The sequence below is a fragment of the Rhopilema esculentum genome, unplaced genomic scaffold (assembly GCF_057945365.1).
Source record: "Rhopilema esculentum isolate cy_ngs unplaced genomic scaffold, ASM5794536v1 HiC_scaffold_34, whole genome shotgun sequence".
NCBI lineage: Eukaryota > Metazoa > Cnidaria > Scyphozoa > Rhizostomeae > Rhizostomatidae > Rhopilema > Rhopilema esculentum.
The window spans coordinates 202716-225194 of NW_028300845.1; the positions used below are offsets into that span (position 1 = coordinate 202716).

Sequence of the window (22479 nt, forward strand, 5' to 3'; positions counted from 1 at the left end):
TTGACAAGGTTAGACATCCTAAGAAGTTTGTAGTACTTATCAGCTGACGAGGATCATAACATTTTCATTTCGAATCCCAAACTAACTACTTGGTGTTCAGCATTGTTGCTGCAGGGCACATAATTCGAAAATTGAAGAACACATTTTTAATGAGTGACTTGAACAAATTTATTCCAAAAGTTGTCTTCAAGGGATACCAATTTCAATGTTGCCATAATTGCTTCAGTACTCATCCGTCTCGCACGTTCTGTGCTAGGATTGTGTTTTTAGATTTGCGTAGAAAGATAAGAGGAGTCATTTACCTGGACATTTAACCAAACTGATGAAAGCGTGGATCAAATGTGAAAACTTGATATATAGTTGTTTGGGGATAAGTATTTACTTTATTAGTCTATTTAATGACTAGGCATGGATTGGATGATATCCGTGTTGTGTCTTTGTGGCACGAACAGTACTGTCTCCTACGCTACAGCTTTTGTATGCTCAAAAACCTGATAAAGCAATCAGATAATAATAAATCTTGTGCTTTTAAACGTTAAATTGAAAGCAAAGCGCTTTCCTGTTTTCTATAGACACCCACCACCCAGGGGTTTAAGATTTGACTGTTTTGCAAATCTAGGAAACTCTGGATCGTTGCCAGGGCATGAGACGATGCACGTTTGTCACCACATTCTGTCTGATGTAATCAAGTAAAATTATTTGGTAACTATTACTCATAATAATCGTTTTATCAAAGAACCGAGATAGCAAATGGCAGAAAATTGATGCAACTTTGGCACTTGTCATTATTTATAACTCTACCACCTTAACTAAACGTGTCTCCTTAACTTTGGACAGCAAGGAAAAAAATGGTCGACGAAGCTACAAAGAAAACTTTAGCAGCAATTCCGTTGTTGCGGACAAAAGCTGGGCCTAGGGACGGAGATGCTTGGGTAACAAGGCTAAAGGAAGAATATCAATCCTTGATCAAGGCAAGTTAAGTTCTGCTCTACAGCATAAAACGAGAAATGTACGCCAGTCACATTGCAATGTCTCTGTAAATTTGCATTTACGCTGCAATTTCTATGTAATCAGATTTACATTGTTACGCCGACAAATATCTACATGTCGAAGTACACGATGTGAAAATCAAACTAGTGAACGTAGCCAGGAAACCTCTCTCGCTGTTAAACGCTCGTTTGAGGATCCACCAATCGTTCATTTCAAACTTTCTACGGATAACTTTCTACCAAACAAAAACATTCTTCCCACTGCCTGTTAAAATTAATTCCAAGCACTACACCTTTGCTTGAAAGACTTAACTGCCATAGTAATCTGTAGTCATAATTCTACAAGTTTTCGAAGCTTTAGAAGTTTGGGACACTTAAGAGCAATACATTTCGGTGATCAAGAATTTATCTTTAGAAGTCTCTCGTAATCGAGGTTTAGACTAAATGATCATGTTTTAATCCTTGTTCTAGTATGTGAGTAATAACAAAGAACAAGATAATGACTGGTTCAGATTAGAATCAAACAAAGAAGGAACCAGGTAAGCAGTGCTATGGTAATTCGCTATTGTCAAAATCTACATTGGTCAAACCGTTACCTAATTGTAACAATTCAGTGATGCAACATGGGTTGAGTATTCAACCTTTCATCATCAGTTCTAGTAAAAATTCCCCCGACCAAATTTTTTATCAAGCTTATTTTCTGCCAAACAAATTAAAATTCTGTCATCAAACAAAAAAGTAAAATTATTAATCAAACAGTGCCAAACAAACTTTGATGAGGTTAAACAATAAAATTCTACTTGCAAACTGGGAAGTTAGCAGTTGCCTATTTACAACATTCATCATGAAACACACCAAGAAGCAACAACCAAGAAGCATTCTATTTTTTGGCAACAACTGAAAAACATTCTAAATGATACTAAGAAACCAACCATGAAGTTTTGCAAAGTTTTCCTAATAAAAAATTGTTTACAGGGTATGAATAATTTTAGAATAAATGCAAAATTGATGACATAAAGTTTTCTTCTTTGATCATTGCCTGAACTAACATATCGGGAATTTTCCATCTACTTTCCATGGCCATACTCAATTATGTAGTTTATATTTGTTTTATGTCACAGTCATATTGCTGTAGTTCTCATATCATTCTATGACAGGCCAACAGAAGTATTTTTGATGCTTACCCAAGGTTCTGATGTATGCTCATAAAACCTTCATCACTAATTTCCTTTCTAGCCAAACATTCAATTATGTCACCTTTCACTATGACAATGTTTTTGCAAAGTTATATACTCAATAGAATTCTTAGAATTTCAGCAGCTATGGAGACTTGACAATTTTTTCCAATAGTAAATTTTTCAGAACTATTTTGTGACCGAATCTGCAGAGTATGGCAAATCTGGCACATGCATAGCCATTTCAGGCACATTTTCAATATGCAAACCTCCTTTTTCTAGTCTCGTGGTTTACAAACAGACATTTTTATAATAGTGCTATTGTAAATTCTGTATAGGATTTCAAATCTTCACATATCTTGTATAATAATATGTAGTAGTGCTTAATGCTGTTGATGTTGATAAGTGCCTAACTTATGGATTCACATGCAATTTTTGTTTGCTCTCTGAAAACCATGTTTGAACTTCTTCCTTCAAGACAGAAGAATAAACAAAAAAGCTAATTTTTTATATTTTCTCACAAATCCTTTTTTCAGATGGTGGGGCAAATGCTGGTATATGAGTAACCTACTGAAGTATGAGTTTGCTATAGAATTTGATGTGAGTACTAGTCAGGCTTTTTCGCTTTTTATCAGATTCTTTATGAAAATCAGGGGGTGTGTGGCTGATGACGCGTTTTGAAGCAATATTTTTATCAAGGTGCGTGATTCACAACTTCCAGTTTAAATTGCACTGAAAAGTGGTAATATCAGTACTATCAATGTTACAGCTTTTCTGCTTGTTTTTAAGCATTGTGGTCAGAGTGGTTCTTTCATACACAACCAGCACAAACAGGTTTCCAGTGCTTAACATGCATATCATGTGTTGCAATTCCCTAAATGATGAATGCTTAAACAACTTACAAGTTTTGCTTCTGATAAAAAAGTAATCTTAAATTCAAATGGATGAGGTGCGCAATATCGCTACTTTTTGAGAAGCAGGTGCTTGACCAAATGTGCTCATTGTCTTGTCTAGGTGCTTGTCGTGTTGGTGCACAATCGCAGAATTTTATGCAGAAAACATTCTATCTCCTTTTGCTAGTCTATTGCATACCTTCAAGATAAATGCTTTTTTGCCCATAGAAACAATCATGCAAAATCAAGTATAATGTTGGCCTTGGTTTCATTCTCTTTTACTAGAGAAAGTCATAAATGGCAAAACCAGCTGTCTTGATAAACATACTGTAATGAGTACCAAACTTATACTTTTGAAGGTATCAAGCTGAACATGCTGACGTGATCTGCCTTCTTTGGAAAGTCTTAACATTCTATCCCAGTTACTGCTACTTCATTTTTATGGAGTCAGATAGAAAACATTATCTACTTACATTTATGGTATTGAATTAAGGCTTAAAAGGCACTTATTCATCTCTTGCTTCTCTATGCTACCTCTCAAACTAAAGTATTCTATGCAGTCCCAACGGTGGCAAGCATTTTTGCTCTGTGCTATCAAACTGCCCTTGAGTTTGTAAGAGAACAACACGCAAAGGACTGAATAACGGGAGTGCCCCCAGTGGTGACTCCAGCCCAATATAAGTGGGGGGGGCAAAAAGAAAGCAGGACCACATACCTTTCAGGAGACGCCCTTTTTGAACCACACGCTTTTAGACCAAGCCCTTTTTCCCGCGGGAACCATTTTCTCCAGTCGAAAACATCTCTTTTCCACCAAGAAATGTCATTCAATTTACCGCTGGCAATGAACGCTATTGCCTAAAACTTAATTTCAGACTTTTGAGTTTAGAGATTTTAGGTGTGTAAAAATCACGAAAAGACCTATTAAAAAGTGCTACTAGTAATAACTTTCAAAAGCTACGCTGTTGCAAAATCTAACAGAACGATATGTTCGAAGTACAAATAGTTCATAATCGTTTTTGTATGGATACCATGTCTAATCGATAGACCAAATTTTTTAGTTGTTTAATATAATGGACTAGAAGATCAGCTTCCTCGATTTGATTGGAAATTCTGTTAGAAATATCTCTCTCGCTGCTTTTTAAAAGTAGAATTTTTTGGAATTGTAGACAAATAATGCTTGGTCTCTTGCCTCAGTCTACTAATGGCTTCACACAAAAATCAGCTTCTGACGATCTAGATAACGTCCCTCCCCCCGACGTTTTTTCATCGGATTGCAAGAATCTCAATGCAGTGGCGGATTTAAGGGGGGGGAACTAGGGGCAGTTGCCCCTCCCTCGACAGGTTGAAGCAAGTCTGGCGCCCCTTTTTGGAAATTGTGTGCCCCTTTTGAAGAATGAGAATCAGGGGACAAAGTTTCTGAGACCGATAGATTAATTTGCTTCAAGGATTACCTCAAAGTTGTGTTATTTATTCTGAAAATGGATCTGAAATTGTTGTATACAGCGTACTCTCGTCACCAATTTTTGAAAATTTTTCAGCGCCCCCACTACCGACTGCCCCTCCTTCAAATTTGCTCTGGATCCGCCTCTGTCTCAATGGCCAACTTTATAAAGAAAGTGGGGGCCTAACCCGCCACTGGTGCCCCTGCTAGAAGGATGTATGTAGCACGGGTAAAATACTTTGATGTTATTAAAAAGGGTTTTGTTTCCCTCATTTATCAGGGCTGCTCCCTCCGAAATCAAAAGTTGTCACGCTCAACATTTGCAGGCCGGGTGTAAAATCGGGTGTAAAATCGAAAAGAAAAACTGCTGCACATGAAACGTCTTCATCAAAAAGTTCAATCAACAAAGTCTGTTGGCTTTTCAGTTTTGAAATCAGGAAAATCAACCGTAAGCTCCAAGGTCTTTTTTGATAGATGCTTTAGGATTGTCAAATAAAATTTACTGCATGGGTTACATCATCGATTTTTTCTAGCTTTTCTAATCAGACCTGATTTCTGGTGTGATAACACTGATATACAGGTTCATTCCCCGTAAAGCTAAGGTTATTTACCTTTTCATTCCATAGCAAGTAACGATAGAGCGGTTGGATGTTTTTGATTGAAATCTGACCGCAAGAGCCTTTTTTGGATTATTGTGGCCTATGACGCACCGCAGACATGTATTGTTCTGTATACTCCTCCCAGAATACTTTTGTTTATAGTCTGTGTGATTCGTTTTTGTTGATCAAAGCGAGAATATAAGGCCAAAGTTTCCAAATTGTGCCTGATATTGGTTATCTATATATTGACTTTTGCTGTGTAATTACTTTTTAAACAGGAAGACCCATTGTTTCGATTTTCAAGATTTTGTTTTGATCCCCATGAAGTACTTATTCTGAAATCATATCTTTTGAAGTAAAGCTGTCCTGTTGTTGAACTTTTCCCTCCTGGCTTGCAACGGTCTGTATCACAGAATTCTGTGTCTGTATGCATCACTGTATCAAGCAACAGAATTTTAATTACTTTATATTAAGCTGTAATCTTTTTAAATCTCGATTAAATATCTCGCGCCGATGGGATACCTGAACAATTACTTATAAACCACTAAACTACATTATAAAGACGATTGGGGAGGGGGGGAGTACATAGAGAACGTGATACTAAAAATAATATAAAATTGGCTTGATTGTCCAATGAGCTGTGATTAACAGGGGCTACGCTAAAGACCCATTATCCCCATTATTTTCAGTAAGAAAAATGGTTGATTATTGAAAACAAAGCTTTTCTAATGTGTGCTGCTCTCTAGCCCAACCCCCCTATTTTGAAGTATAAGGTGTGCATTTTGAAGTATTGATCGATAACATACGTAAATCCATTATTTGGCAAGATTGAAGAACTTAGAATCTTATAAAAGAAAGTGGATATAAATTATTCCAAACTAACTTTACTTAAAAGTGAAAGCTTGTCCCCCGAAAGCCCCAACCCAAGGGAAAGGCCGGCGAGATCGGGGGGCAAGTGGGCAAATTGCTCAAGGCCTCGAGGTCTAGGAGCCTACACTCTTATATTTAAAAGAACAATTTTATAAGAACACGAGCCTCAAAACTGGTTAAAAGTTAAGAACAAATTAAAAACAAGCTGAGGCTGAGCTTCTGCAAAATGCAATTTTGAGCAACGTTTTTTCTCAAAATCGAGGATTTTTAGCGATGTGTGGGTGCTTTTTCGGTGAATATTCAAATTTGTCAGCAAATTAAGGCTGTCTTACTCATTTTGTTGGCGAATGAGGCCTGAACAACTCCTTAGAGCGAAAAAGCTAGCAATAGCACTGCTTACACCCTATTAAATTAAGAACAAATTAAGAACAATCCAGCCTCAGATTTTCGAAAAAATTAAGAACAGTCAGCCTGAACTTAAATTTACTGGTTCTTATAAAAAAGGAGGGCAATTGAGTAATGAATTCCATTTTAAGAATGGAATAAATCAAAGGCAGCAGATTTGCCCAAAAATAGTAAAACGTTTAAACGTTTGCAAGAAGTAACTGCATGAAAAATTCTGAAATGTATTTGAAGCTAATCTGTAGGGCGTAGTCGCAAAAATGTTCGATTTTGCCCCAGGGCCTCTGAAGCTTCTCAGCGGCCCTGCCCTAGGGTTGCCTTTACCGGGAGAAGAGTTTCAATCTGATCGAGGAATTGTGAACAATTTGTCTTTGTTTTAGAGACCACCTGGTAGAAATTAATTTATCTTTAGGAGGAAATCGTTAGCGGCGAATCAAAGCTACCCAGCATAGTGGAAGCTCATTCTGATACCACGCAATAAAATTGATTACAAATTTTCCGCTGTCTATTGAGACTTATCTATTGTGTTATTCTGTAAAAGGTGAAAATGTGCGACAGAGGACAATATATTACAAATTTTAACGATCTAAAACAACTGCAACGTCTTGAATTGAAAGTGTGAAGATAATTAAAACGATTAGTCACCTTTAGTTGCAATACTCTTAAAAGATTTTAATAAACACACTTGAGGTGGCTATTTCAATAGCAAAGTGTGCCCATCCTATTGACGTCATATGATTGCGGAACCTTGCATCAAGGCAGGTCTACATTTCTATTTTGTTCTAAACCAAAATGTGTAGGTCTTACGACGGCTTAATCAAAGCCCTTGTATCTGAAGTTTGAAAAGTCTTGAGAAATTTTAGGACCATTTTGAGCTCATTATAAATTGTCTCAGATTTCAATCCATACTTTTTTAAAGGTAATGTGTCCATATAAAAGGACTGCGTATACCAAACTTGTCAAGTCATCCATCAAAATAACGGCTAGCGATTGGTCAGTATTCTTGCGATGCAAAACTGCTCACATGAAAAGCTAGCTTCGCAGCAGTGTAGATAAACAGAACGATCGTAATGGTTGGAGCAATCACATGAAAAATCACGTTTCTGAAAACCCAGCAGAGTTGCTTGCTTTAGCCATAGTCATGCTTTTGCTAGACACATTTCCTTTAATTGTTGTTCTGATTGCCACACCCTTTTTATCTGAAAGTAAGAACATATTTTAATGTCTCTTTCCATTTGTAAGTATTGAATGCTAATAAGTATGTGTATTAAGTAATAAGTATTAGGTATTTCTTGACCTATTTTTTAAATTCTAAGGGTAGACAGTTTTTTGACAGTACAAAAATTAACTACAGTGCGATTTAACATTTATCAGAATTTATACCTTAGTTATAAAAATACAATCAACAAGCTTGATTGATCTTTCCTCACAGTCTTCCAAATCCCTTTCTCCTTCATCTTGCAAGGGCTTTGCTTTAGTTTCTGGGCCTTTCCCTAACATCATCCCTAACAATTAAAAATGCAATGTTTATTTTAAGAAGCTAAGTAATTAATATTCTTTTTTTATCTTTGCTTATTTTGTTTTTAAATGATTCTTAAAGGATCTTATAGGCCAAGTGCTAAAGAGCTACTTTTAAGAAACAAAAAAACATAACATAAAACACAACCTTATTAGTTGCAAGAAGTTATTTTTTTCTTCTTTTTTTTACGGTGAAGTATTGACTTAATCCCTTTCCGCATCAAATAGTGCAAAAAGCCTGTCCATTGAAAATCTTTGGGGGCCTCTTCGGTACCTAATTATCGAAAAGAACTCTCAATTTTTTGTCACTTTTGGTTTCCTACGAAACTGTTGTGTCACTGCGACACAGAAAATCTCTCGTTTTTTTCAGGACAGAAAGTTGTTTATAACTGCAATGACGATAACGACATTTCTTAATCGCTTAGCTGCCCTTGTATTGAGTAACATGTACAAGTCCCTTATTAAAGGAATAAGTATACGACCAAAAGTCTTGTGCGACACCTCCACATTCTACCTACTCCAAAATTTTCAGTTTGATTCTTTTTGTGTAAGTCCTCGTTATCAGTTTTTGTTTTGGATTTAATTTGTTTGTTTCATTTAAGTCGCGTTTTCAAACTGGCCGAAAATTTTGATTTTTATTTCTTGTCTTATTGTCTAGATACCCGTTACCTATCCAACTACAGCACCAGAAATAGCTATTCCAGAACTTGATGGGAAAACCGCGAAAATGTACAGGTTTGTAGATTAAATAGGTTTCTGTGGTTTTCACGAGCTTTTGCCTAGTATAACATAAAAATACAAATGTTTTGTATCACCAATCTATCATCATCATTAATATTTTGCAAAGCCTTTTCTTTTCCGTGCAATGAAGTGTTTTTTTGTGTATGAAGACACATTTTTCTTATGTGTGAAGAAGCCATTTTGGCTCCTTGGGAAATCACTTGATCATACGCGTAAAACTTAGGGGGTTTGAAGGCTTAGGTACGGGGTGGGAGAAATTTAATGGCGGTGCAGCCATTTATCGAAAGCATTTTGTTTGGTACTCGATGAAAAGCCATTTCTTCTTCTTCAAATCTGACTGTGATCAGAGAATCATAAATATTCGCTAATCATGCTACATTGAGTATCCGACTCAAACTTTGGGAGTCTGTGAATGCTCCTAGTATAAAATGAATTGAGCCAACGAAATTCTTGCCATTCCCGAGCTTTCAGGTTCGAAAGGAGAAAACCTCATCTTATTTTGCTTAAAAATTTGTGCTTCTGCTTAGGTTCGACCTGAAATGGCAGATCTCGTATTAAAAAGTAGAAAATCGTTTTGCTCAGAAATGTAATGGTAGGGAGCCCCTTGAAGTAGCCCAATTTCTGGGTACGGTCGTGGTGTTGACAGGATGTCGCTGGCGAGCGATACAAACAATTTTTTTATGTCAAATATAAAACTTACATGAATGAAATTACTAAAGAAAATAACTACTAACGAACCCCTTCTAACATAACAAGGACGATACCGAGAGTGCAGAAAACCCTGACTACCCCATGACCAAAGCATAGAGCAATGTGTAAAAGGCTTAGCAAAATGATGTTTACTCGTAAGGACGTACATATAGAAAACAAGATTGAAATCAAACGTTTGCAAAGAGAAAAGAAGGTAACTTGAGAAGGAAAGTCTATATGTCAAAGAAATTATGTTTCCAAAATTACTCATTGTGGCTTTTATTGTCTTTGCGACTCGATTTTTTTCAAAATGGATTTGAAATGAATTAACCAAAGCCAATATTTTACGACAGCACTCTATGGCTTACAAAATTTGGCTTTGGCTCATTATCCATTTACCCAAAAATTTCAGATAGTGTTTAAATTGTTATCGTTGTATTTGCATTGTTATATAGATTATGTTGTCATTATCGTGGTATTCACATTTAATATTTTTACTTAAAGGGGTGGAAAAATATGCCTAACTGATCACTTCAAGCCCCTGTGGGCAAGAAATGTGCCAAAATTTGGAATTGCTCATGCTATGGCATTAGGGGTGAGTTCATAGTAACATGCTTTTATTGGTTTTATTTGAGTCCTTGTTGAAGTTGAAGTGTTTCTACTAGAGTTTCATAGAGGTTTCGCTTGACAAAACAATTGTGTTTTTATTCTGCGACTTAGACGTAGGAACCGCCCCTGCCTTTTAGGGGCTATCCCTTCTTGCCTAAGAGTGCCCCCTCCCCTCCATATCGAAATGCTTTCTGCGTCTATTTTTTGTTACATATACAATTAATGCCTCTCTTATAAGAATTTTAGATGCCAATGTACCAGGGGAAAGTGGCTTAAGTTTCTTGAAGACTTGACAGGAGGTGTTGTCTGTGAAGGCGTGGTTTTTTATGTTTTTAAAAACCAATACGTCTTGAGTAAGGTCAAGTGATGTTTTATTGATTGAAAAAATTTTTGGTGACAAAATGAGCAAAACTTGACTCCGTTTCTCACCTCCTGCAGATAAAGATTCATCAGCAATGGTAAAAAAGGATCCACCTTTTATCCACCTTGGCGAGAAAATTACCGTCAGGTTGAGTTAAGGCGTTCCTGGCCCCTACCGTAGTACCCCTTCACTATTCTATTCGGTACCCCTTTCGACCTATCCGAAGCAAATTAAAATCAATTGTTTAATACTTTCCTAAATGGCACTGCATGTCTTTTCTCGTTAAAACTTCTCAGACTGACTTTTTTGTTTCAGTTGGGACCATGGCTTGCTGTTGAAATTCCTGATTTGGTAGAAAAAGGAATAGTTGTTCACAAGGATGATCAGAAATAAAATGTATAATAATTTATGTAATTTATGGATAATAATTTCATCGAACTGTCTGTGGATTCTCTTTTCATGTTAAATCTGCATCTATTTTGAAACACATCTGTTATAACCATCGGATCATTTTCTATCACAATTCGTTAAGGACTGGGATACACCAGGGGCCCACGTTTTCTCTAACTAACTTTTGGTAAAACATTTTTTTCTGAAAAGTGACATCTTCAGGATTTTTTGAAAGTGCCCTTTTTTCTGAGACATTGTGCTGTTCTTACGTGTGCCTCTCCAATTTTGAAATACTTTCGACGTCCAAGTTGTAAGCTGCCCCCTTCTAAGCTTATACTGGAAAAGTAAACTGGAGAATAATTTGATGGGAATTATAACAATCTGAAGATTGACCATTTTTTTGTAACAATAAATAAAATTGTCGTTAATAAGTATTCAGTTTATAACAGATTCGCCAGTCGGAGAGAAAACCTGAGTATTAGGTCAATATAGTAACGAAATGATGAGATCACAAAAATCTAATTTTAGAATTTTTCACTTTTGATCATATTTCCTGAAAAGCATTATAAAACACCTCTAAATGTTCAAAACCAGTCGAGTGTGTCGCAAATTGGCTGAGATGTGGCCACATAAGCACAGGCTCTTTTCCCATCAAACCTCTGTAATTTGGTCTTGGTTCTTAGCTTTATGAACCAGGCCAGAAAAACAGTAATCCATTAGCAAATTTGAAATCTTTCATTGGCCATATCTCGCCCTATTTGAAACATATCTAACTGATTTTGCAATATGAAAGGTATTTTATTCCGTTCTTTCAGATTATGTAGTTAAAATTAAAAAATTTAAAAATGTTTTTATAGCTATAGAAGCTAAAAACAAAAAAACCAATGTGTGAATAAAGTTGTAAAATCCAAAATGGAAAAAATGAGAAAAAAGGAGATAAGGAGTGGTCACTACCACCTGGTTACAGACTCAAACCCAGATGGGGGGTGGTTGTGTGTGTCCCTTGTATGTTTAGGCAATTAGCTTGAAAATGGGCAGAAAATGCTAAAAAAAGCAACTCATCAGCCAGAAACCCACGAGGGACATTTCGGGGCTTTAATTCGGTATGTCCGTTTCTCGTGGGCGCCCCTCGCAATCCTACGTCCAGGATCATGGTTGCAAAATAAATATATAAGCAATAAGAGTGAAACTTTTAAATTTTTTGATAACATCACCCTTAAGTACTTTCTGTTTTTAGATAAGAAATAATTACAACAGGTTGGAACCTCAATCAAGATGCCTTGCGTTCTAGTTAACCATTCCTGACTTTATTTGTTCTCCAGCCTTCTAGGAGACTGAAACCATGCCATGCAGTAGGATTTCTGTTACAAGCCGCTAGCAGAGAGTGGATGTTATAGAACCTTTGCGGCACACCAGTTCTTAAGTTGTTTATGAGCATCTTCAAGATCTTTTGTCGCGAGTATTTTTTCTAATCACGAGAATTTCAATTTTTAAAATGGTTAGACTTGCACTTTTAAAACAAGTAACTAAGTAAGTATTATTCGTAATAAAATTTCATTGTATTACAATGAAACTTTTTACTTGGTAAATAGAAATGTAGCTAGTGAGTATCGACAACAGACGATAAAAGCAAACTGGTGTATCTAATGCATCCTTCGATGTTCCTTCTATCAGAAGAAATCATTTTGAAAAAAGATTCATTACTGTATCCCTGTGTTCATATACATTCAATTCAATTCGAAATAAACTTTGCCATGTGGGAGCAGAAAGAATTTACTTGAAGTGGAAAGTTTTTCTGACAACCAAATAACTATATAACAAACGAAATCTTAATGGCTGGCGTACCAAATGGTTACATCTTTCCACCACCACGCAAATTCACACCTGAAGTATGGCAGAGACCTCCGAATTTTTTGCGCCCAGACCTTACTTTTGGTCCCTCACACTATGGACACGAGGTGCCTAGGCCTCCATTTCTAATGGCAACTGGACAGCGTTTCATGAATGGCGTAGGACCAAATTGTGGTATGCAATGGTATGAGTCACAGCAGCCTTCTGGATATGAAGGAAATGCACAACCACCCCAATTTTCAAATTTTGTTCAGCAAAACAAATTAAATTTTCATGGAGACAAAGCTGGGTACGGTCGTGGTGTTGACAAGATGTCGCCGGCGACAGGCAAAGCAGTGAATAAAATGATTAACAAGGTTGTAAATTTTATGAAGTACCAATTTAACGAGACGAGAGTCTTTAGAGAATGGAATCCAATAGCACAAAAAATTAGATTTTTACAGTCAGACAGTTGTTTATAGCTCCGATCCAGTTTGCTGAATATACCACTTTTTGATGAAAAGTGAGTGGAAATGGCAAAATGGTAGATGTGCTGGTGTGCACAACCAGATATTCTTGCGTGCTGGTGTGCGCTGTGCACCGGCGGTTTTGCAATCTGGGAAAAACACTTCACTAATGCAAAGGAGCATTTTTTGACTTTTTTTCTTTGTTCTACTAACCAGCATAGAAGAAATAATCTAAATTGGTGTTGTATAGAGTGTGGTCAGCAAATTTTTCCTTGCACCGAAGACCCAGAGCTCTTTTCTCTTTTGCCCCCCCCCCCCCCTCTTGAATAAACAGTGGAGCCATCCCTCTGTTCACTTGGTCTGATTCATTCAAATGCAGGCACAGTGTTAGTCCTTGAGAGTTGAAATTACCATGACCATCTAGAGTTACAAAAATGTCTTATTTGGTGAACATAGCTCAACTTGCAATAGAAATAAGTACAATACCATTAAGAGGCCGCAGTGAAACAGATTATAGAATATTTTTTATCACATCTCCTGGTTGCAAAGTTTACATTTTGTGCTTAACTTCCTACTGAGCTTGTCAGAAGAACCATGCCCATTTTTTGTCCAGTTGGTTTACCACACCCAAAGCCTAACTGGTGTGCAGACCTCTTAGGATTAAAGATATCTCTGGTGTGTACATCCCATTCTCTGCAGACTGGGTTCCAATGGTATTTTATGAGTCTAGGTGGCGACGTTATTGATCTTTGAAAATTCCTTGTGATAGTACTTGCAATTATGAAAATAATAATTATTTTTTAACAGGATGAGAAGATGATGTTTTTCTGTGAGCCATGTGAAAAGGAATTCAAAACTTTGGCTGACAAAACAATGCATCTGAAGGGTCATGTCAAGGTATAGTAGAAAGTATTACATGATTATATACTTGGCAGTGCCAAAACTATTTATGGATGTTGATATGGTGGACGAGGGCATTTTATGATTATGATTAGGGAATTTTGCTCATGATCTGAACTTAAACCACCTCAGCTTCCCATTCTTCTGAGGTGATTGAATGTTTATTCATTCAGGAATACCAATCTGGGGCACAACCTGATCTGCAATTAACTAATACGCTTGCAAAGTGTGTTTTATTAAATTAATAACCAGTACAACGGTGAAGAAAAAAACATCATGTATTCTTCAACTTCTTGTTACGTCGTGGACAATTCCAATTAAGACAAATCCATTAAGACATTAAAAAAGTTCCAATTTAGGCAATTTCATAATGACAAGTCTATTAAATTAAAATTAATCGTTTCGACTCTGGCTAGAGTCATCTTCAGTAGAGTTATGGGTGAGAAAAAAATCAACTTAAATATGAAAGAGCTAAACGAAGGGGATTGTAAATCATTTGATAAAGAAACACGCTGAAGGAGCAATCAGGACGCCAGAGAAGACACAAAGAATAAACAACCTAGCAAAATAAACAAGGAATAAAGGCCAAACAAAAAAAACAATGCGGGAAAGAAAGTCAGAACAAAATCATAGGAATAGAGAACTGTTGGGAATTAAGCGAAGGCCTGTCCTGGTGTATGAGGAGGCTTTCATGAATAAGTAGATCAAAGGAGTTGTTTGTTTTGGAGAGAATAGAAAAATCTTCAACAGAGGCTACATGTCCAGTTTTGGAAATATGATGGTGAATGGAGGAAGGGCTAGGGGTTTCAACACCCTGGCCATGTTTGTTGATTCCCAAGTGCTCTCTACATCGAATCATGACATTTTGAGATGTTTTACCATAAGTGGCCCCGCAGCCACGTTATGTAAACTTGTAAATAACATTAGAGCACCAAAGGGGAGTGTTTTATTAGATATAAAAATTCATTGGAGCTGCCCTCTTTTATTCGACACCAACAGATTTCAAGTCTAGTTTCTAAAGCTTCCTTCATTTTTGATAGTGCGAAGTTAAAGGTTGTACATTCATAGCATCCAGAAAAATTCTCAAGCTCCATTTCATTCAGGTTTGTTTCTTTTGTTTGTTGCATTTTCTTAAGTAAAATAATTTAATTCTGCATGAAAGGGTAATCCTCATCAAAAGTTTGCTAGCTCTTTGCTTTGAGATTTGTCTCATTTGGTAAATCATTAATTCCCTACAACCCGCCTGTAATTCTTTGCAACTCACCACAACATCTCATATTCCAACAGAATCATGAAGAAGGAAGATTTAGAATCAGCTTGCAAAATGATGCTGATATAAAGAAGTGGAGGGATGAAAGAAAAAAGTATGCCTAGCATTGTTAATGCATTTATTCTCAATTTTGGCTTGTAATGTTAAACAATTTAAATAATTTCAGATTGATTTTTATCTGACAAATGCAATTTGATAAAATATTTTGATTTCATTCTTTGCAGAAACTATCCAAGTTTGTTTAGGCAAAAGGCAAAAATTGAAAACGAAGAAGAAAAGAAAAGAAAGGGGCACGTTTTAGAGACAAAATTGTACAGGTAAATGCTCAACTTTTTAATTCATTTCTTGATCTTGATAGTTGACTCATACAAAATTTTAGCCCTCAATGACTGATCCTTGTGATATGGAATGTAATTTTCTGTTTATATTTTATAGCTACCGAGGAAATGATTCGTGGCATATAAAAAATCCTAAAAAAATTGAAGTGAAAAAAGAAAATCAAGAAATGAACAATAACTGCAAAGATCCATTGGAAACTGTCTCAAAAGGTAAAACAGAAGATGCAAAAATCTGTGTTTAAATTCTATTTTTAAAATAATTACCAGGTCAGATTTATTAGTTCAAAAGATGCTTCTGTGCTATGTCCCCACTTATGTCATTTACATGAAAACTTTTTGCCTAAAGCCAGGGGTGGGCAGTCTTTCAGGTAGTGTGCCAGACCCCTCAAACCTTTTCTTCAAGCTGGTAATCAAACCTTTTCCTTAAAAGGTAATCAAAAACCATGACAATTATCCAAAAATAAATTTTTTGATAAAAACACTTCTTTATTGACTACACAGCTGTTACAATGAAGCTCCAGTTTATCTAAACAAAATTAAACAAAATTAGATTTAACTAACAAAACAAATCAAAACAAAACAAAACGAAAGATACCCTGCGTACCAGAGCCTTATGAATTTGGGGATAAAGTATTGTAGACGGCTGTGGTGGCAAAAAATATTTCTGTGCTGGGACGAAATGATAGAGACTCTGACAGTCAGGGTAAGCAAAACAAAACTCAAGGAAGCTTAGCTAAGCTGAACTAAACTAAACTAAACTAACTGAATTAAACTTAACTCAACTAAAGAAAACAAGTAAACAAAACATAAACTAATGTGAATTAAACTAAACTAAACTTATCTGGACTAAAGTAAACTAAGCCAGAAGCTAAACATAGCTAAGCTAAGCAGAGCTCGACTAATCAAAGCGACATATATTGGTTTTTATAGTTGAAATTGTTTTGCCCAATCAGTTAGATCCAGTTGCAAGCCATCTTGGTAGTCGTTTGGATCTAATCTAAATGGATCAACATTCAACAAGTTACTGAAATTTTTTCATGCGTCCTAAAATCTTTTAAGTATTACAAAATTTCAATGCATAAACATTTTTATCCCATAAGTTCATAATCTTGCTGGCCACTAAAGCTCGATTCACGTCATGTAGGTTGCCCATTGATGGACTAAACCTTGTTTTATTAGAAAAATGATTTGAAGAGAAAAAAAGTCCTTTTTTGTTCTATCTTTGCCATTCAGAAAGTTTAGCCACAATTGTTAAATGCTGGAAATCTAATGTTCAACTGGGTGTGACATGAATGTGTCCTATTGCTTAGGGTTTAATTACTTTTCCAGATAGATATCTAAATTGGAAATCAAATAATTTCTGACTTTCTTGGTGATATTCTGAACATAGCCCTTTGTCCACCGTTATTAAAAAGGTTTTCTGATCTTACTGTTCCTTTCCCGGTAATTGTGATACCCTTGTTGCCAGTGAATACACAATATAAAAATATAACTACAGTAATGGCTTTGCACAGGCAAGATTCAATTTATTTGTTTAATTTATTAACTGTTTCTTCTTTCAGAAACAAACCCTAATAAAAAACCGGATGAACAGAGTGCTCACATTGTAGAATCAAAAGCAAATGCATTGACTGGTTTACAGTTGATGTATGACTCGTCACCAAGTGACGATGAGAATGAGGACGACTTTTACGATTTCAAAGGTAATAATTTCATTCTGTTCAGTGCCGCAGAAACTCACAACCGTATTTTTTTGGCTGCAGACCCTTTTTGGCTGCAAATTTTAATAATAATGACAAGAACATCACCAATGGTAAAAACAGCATCGATACAACACTTTTTTATAAGAAAAACTTAATAATCTTAATTAAAAATTAACTTAAAAAGAAGCCTCGAATCTTTGCTACTGTTCTAAAGAAGTAGGCTCAAATTTTTTCCATCTTCCTCATGAGAACATAGTAGGAAACGAAACATTATAGCACAATACAAGATTGATGAGTGTTCCTAAGGCTTTTGCTTGACAGTCAGGCTTGTAAAGGGCTTTGAAAAAAGCAAACATTTTACAACATACTAAAAGCTTTTTAGTCTGACACTCCTCAGAACATAAAACGTCAGGGTCCGAAAGAACACGATGAAAAATATATACCCAGTTGTGGATCGAAATAGGCCATTCAGAAAAACGCAAGCACAAGACCGGTATAGTTGACCAGTCAGTGCCGCGAGCCTAAAGAAAAATTACCAATGGAGTCCAAGAGAGAAAACGAACTCCTTCTGTCTACACAATGGCGGCTTTTTCGTTTGTATGTAGATCGACTCCAAAACTGCTAGAGATTCTTTTGCTTATTTTACATTGGTATTAAAGATCATCAGTATAAACTTTGGTTTTTCACTTAGTACATTAACTGATATATGTTCCAATTGCACTGATGAGTGATGGCGCTCAATTTCGATAAAAGCTGCTCATTTGGACCTCTGTGCATTCTATGGTATAATTTTTTTTATAATACGTGTAGAGACCGAGATCGTCCTTAATCTGCTACTGCGACGAAATTAAATCTAGTATGATTATTTAAAAGAGATCGCATTGCCATTTATTAGTTGCAGCGTTAAAAAGTACACAGGCAATGACGAGCAGCACTATTTTTATTACAAAATAATATTTTCCACGTATTGAAATGCTTCACTTAATATTTTCGCAAGAATTTGTATCAAATCATCATTGCCTGGGATGTGCTATTTAGGCATGACGCTCCTTTTTACAATCCTCAGAGCTAGATTTGTGGCCCTTAGAGTTCACTAGCACTGAATATATTTGATTTATCTTCATTTCAGAGACAAAAACGATAAAACCTGGTCTTTGCTCAGATATTGCGCCAGATGACGTCATAAAAGAAAAAAAGGTAGACACAAATGAAACGCCTTGTATTAAAGGCGACAGTTTTAGTGAAGGACCAGCGTGTAAAGATAGTATCACAAAGCATGGGAATAAGAATCAGTGTTTAGATGATAGGAACTCGCACGAGGAAAATTTACAAAATTATTCTCAAACATCCTGTTTGAAAGAGCAAAAGTCTGGTCAGATTAATCAGGGGAAAAGGCAGTTAAGCCAACGAGTAAGAGTATTTTCATTTATCTTCTTACTGTTTATTTATTTTACGTAGATTTCTCAAGATACAGAGGAAAAGAACTAGGTGAAAAGAATCGATAAATCGATAAACAGAATTTCAAAATCCATTCATTTATTTACTCCATTCAGATTTCTGTGGGGATGGCTCAGTGGTTAGGGTCGCTGACTACAGATCCAAGGTCTGTGATTCGAGTCACTGAAACGACCAAACTTTCACCCAGAGTGTGAGGAGTCGCCAGCTCTCTGTAATTCCAGGCTTATGAATCACGAAGTGTGGTCTCATCTCGAGGAAGAACCAGGACACTCCTCAATAAGCATGTCTTTTAGGTGTCTTGAAAACTACTTTCAGAAGCTAGGTCGTGAAAAATATTCAGAATTATAGAAAATTTTGGTAACAAGGTTTAATATCAGTTTATTCTCTTTAACATCAGCCATCAACAGTATTTTCATATAACTGTCAACTTTACAGTAGCTGTGCCAAGTTTGAAAAATTTTATTTTAGGCCTGAGTTTGTTATCTTGCATCGCTATTGTATCGTCCATGGGTAGAAGCGCGGGTTCTGCAGAATTCATTGAGCTACTTTACTGCACATACTGTCAAGTCAGCACGTTAAAAAAGTTTTCAGCCTAGGTGCAATCATTTATAGCTTTGGTGGTACTGTCACCCACTCTCTAATTACTTTCTCAGAAACAAAATGCTTTAGTGAATTTTTATGTGGAAGACACGTTATAAACAAACTTTGTAAGAACATTAGACGTTTCTTATTTGTCCAAAAAATACGAGCAACGTAAGAACATGCAAAGCCTCAGATAGAAAAATTCAAGAAACAACACCGTGTTTTTGAAAATTGACTCTCGTGTTTTAAAAACAGATCATACAAGTATTTACATACAATATTGTTATTTAGTGGTCTCGAAAGCAAATCATAGTATGTGAATGTAGACAAATATTTATTGAAATAAGAACAACATTTAAAACATCTGAGCCTCAAGTTTTCCAAATAGTCAAAACACTGAGTCACGGCGAAAATAATCTGGTTTTTGTAAAAGAAAGAGCGTGCACCCGCCAATGGGGTGTTTTACGAAGTTAGTGAGTGATTTTATTATACTTCATGGGCGTATTTTTAGTCTTTTTATTTTTTCAGGACGTTGGAACCCATTACCCTGTCAAAAGGAAACGATCTTGCAAACCAACTCTATTGGAAATGGTGTGTTGTAGATTGATTTTATACCAATTTGAATAATTTTCAGCAATAATTTGGTATTTTACTCATTTTGCGCTAAATATTAATACATTGAATCAACTTGTGTTTCTGTATGAAAACATACATTTTCTCATCTCGTGTTGTTGCATCATAAGGGAAAGACTAGATATTATGCTTTATTCTGTACATTAAACAGTAACCGAGGAGATTCAGATATGGCCATTTATTTTCTTTTCAATGCTCGTTTCATTTTCTCTGTTTGAAAATTTACCTATCATTTTTTCATACACATTTATTGGTGTACTAGGTTTAGGTTTCCCTTTAACTGGATAAGTGTGTCTGCTTGACTATAACACCTAATCACAGACTTAATTGTATTCCACCAATTGTTCAGTTAAACCTCTATTGGTCAGACACTTCTATGACCAGAAGAGAAGTGTTTATTGACTGGAGCTTTCTTTACAAGACTTTTACCTTTGGAAAATAAATTGGCACAGAATTAGGTATCTGTTATTTGTAAGTGTCTATCGTTGGAGGCTTCAATGTATTGTGAGGTTAATACAAGGGTCGTCGCAACTCCCAAAGGCACTAAATTTGTTTGAAAATTCAGAAGGAATTTCTCCTTTGTAGGGGTTTGTAGGGAACCTTTACTTTATCCCCGCCCTTTAACTTGGACTCTAACTGCATTCTTGGTTTATCCGTTGTTTTGAAGCCAACCAATAACGGATTATCTTCATTATTATATCAAAGCCCATCTAACAAGTCTTGCAAAATCTTGAGCCTCTTACAAAGGCCGTCTCAGACAGTCTCAGTGTGCTTTCTAGCTCATGTAACCCCCCTCCCTTCCCTCTCCCCGGCAAGATATATGTACTTGAACCTCGATCGTTTGCTGCTTTGCCAACTATTACATTCCTGTCGCTAAATTTATACACTCATCTACAATATTTATGAAATCAAATTAATAAACAAATTTCTTGTTTCAGCTTTTGGCGAATGATATTCGACATGAAAGAAACGCCCTTTTGCAGTGCATAAGACATATTGTCAAGAATAAGTTTTTCGACAGGAACCAGATTACTAAATGAAACAGTAGTTTCGTACTATTTTCCTTGTATTCAATTTTTTTATAATATTCTTTCAATTCATTTTGTCTCAGTTTTCTTGCAAAAATGCTAAAATTGGGAAATTGAACTCAAGTTATTGCTTAAAGAAACAGTTTACTACATTTTTGCATCCCATCCAGACAACGAAAAGGGCAAGATGATTTTAATCTTGAAGTTCTCTTTTAGAAATAAAAATTTCAGAAACTTCAGGAATTTTCCATGTACAATACTTGCGTTTATTGAGCTTCATAAAGTATAAAACTCTAAACTTTATAGATTCTATTTGTTTAAAAGAAAGAATCTGAATTTTAAGAGTTTTGCATCTTACATGTTATTCGCTAAGAGCCCGAAAACCCTCGGAGGGTACGCCCGAAGTAGTTGGTAATGAAGTGAATCTCGAATCTGCATAGAGACCTCTCTGACCTGAACAGGCTCTTTTTAGATGTTTAAGATCTTGTTGAGGTCAGCTCCAGGGGGACCAGAACCCGCAGACCCGGACAAAAGTTTGGGTAAAACCGGAAACACCTGCGAAAATTTGAAAAATCCAGTATTAGCGACCCGAAATTCCGCTCGTTTAGCAGAAAAAATCGGATTCCCGGTGACTAGAATACTATTTATCTTATTTTTGTAGCTATTTTCTTTCACTTTATACACATTATATCCCCTTTTATCCCGTCATTTCGTGCGTATCTTTTCGTTGTATATTATGTTCCGTATTTTTTTTATTTCCACATCCCCGGCATACACTGTTTTCCTTAATCAATGGCGAAACTGCATTGAACCTCGCATGAATTTCAACAGATCCTGATTTCTAGGGCTGATTTGAATGCGTAATAGCTTCATGTGAATTTATAGAACCTTTTCAAGTCAGCCCACTGATTCGCCTTTAGTTTTGCAGTATTTCTACAAAGTAAGAAACTCTTTTGGTAATTATCTTTAGCAATTTTCAAAAGTAGTTGTGTTTCCATCACATTCAAAGCTATGTATGTAAATTGTAATATCTTCATAACATAGTGAATTTTGATGTTTTCTATTATGCAAAAAGTTATATTTCTCCAGAGTTCCCTTTTATCATTATCATTTTTTCAGAGAATGATTAGAGTGACCCGGTAATCGAACTTTCTTAGGAATCCTAATTCTTATTACTCAAAATAATTTTTTAGAACTTTCTTAGCAAAAATTTTGTTACCTACTGCCTTACCTTAGGCATTTTAAAGTACTACGTAATTCTTTGAAGAAAAACAATTTTGGGAAGGACGCAAGGCACAGATTTGAGTCTCAGTCAAGGCTCACGAAGAATCGACATTGGTTTTGGCTGTAAAATCATTATTTGTATGTTACTTAGCTACTAACTAACCAAGGTGTACATAAGGAAAAATCAGAAATACTTGAATGCAGCGTTTTTCTGCAAAACATTCCTTTTTTACTTCCTGAGCCGAATACTACTTTTAATATACTACTTTTTTGTAAGAAAACTTGCAGCCTTGTTTTCAGACCGTTTTTCCTTTCAACAAGGTAGAAAGAGAAGTTATATTCTCACAAAATTTTAAATTCGTTTATAC

At 35.8% G+C, this 22479-nt stretch overlaps 2 protein-coding genes across 2 annotated transcripts; both read left to right on the top strand.

The window, feature by feature from the left end:
- Positions 1-64: 64 nt before the first annotated feature.
- Positions 65-10729, top strand: LOC148957284 (ubiquitin-fold modifier-conjugating enzyme 1). Its single transcript, XM_089115501.1, has 6 exons — positions 65-971; positions 1461-1528; positions 2701-2764; positions 8546-8622; positions 9823-9913; positions 10604-10729. Exons 1-6 carry the CDS (start codon positions 849-851, stop codon positions 10679-10681), a joined length of 501 nt encoding a protein of 166 aa, XP_088971627.1. The 5' UTR covers positions 65-848; the 3' UTR covers positions 10682-10729.
- Positions 10730-12406: 1677 nt separating this feature from the next.
- Positions 12407-22416, top strand: LOC135684973 (FMR1-interacting protein NUFIP1). Its single transcript, XM_065200710.2, has 10 exons — positions 12407-12885; positions 13783-13872; positions 14916-14978; positions 15163-15239; positions 15370-15462; positions 15581-15693; positions 17046-17186; positions 18316-18596; positions 19755-19817; positions 20798-22416. The coding sequence occupies exons 1-10, from the start codon at positions 12511-12513 to the stop codon at positions 20897-20899; spliced, it is 1398 nt and encodes a 465-aa protein (XP_065056782.2). The 5' UTR covers positions 12407-12510; the 3' UTR covers positions 20900-22416.
- Positions 22417-22479: the final 63 nt, after the last annotated feature.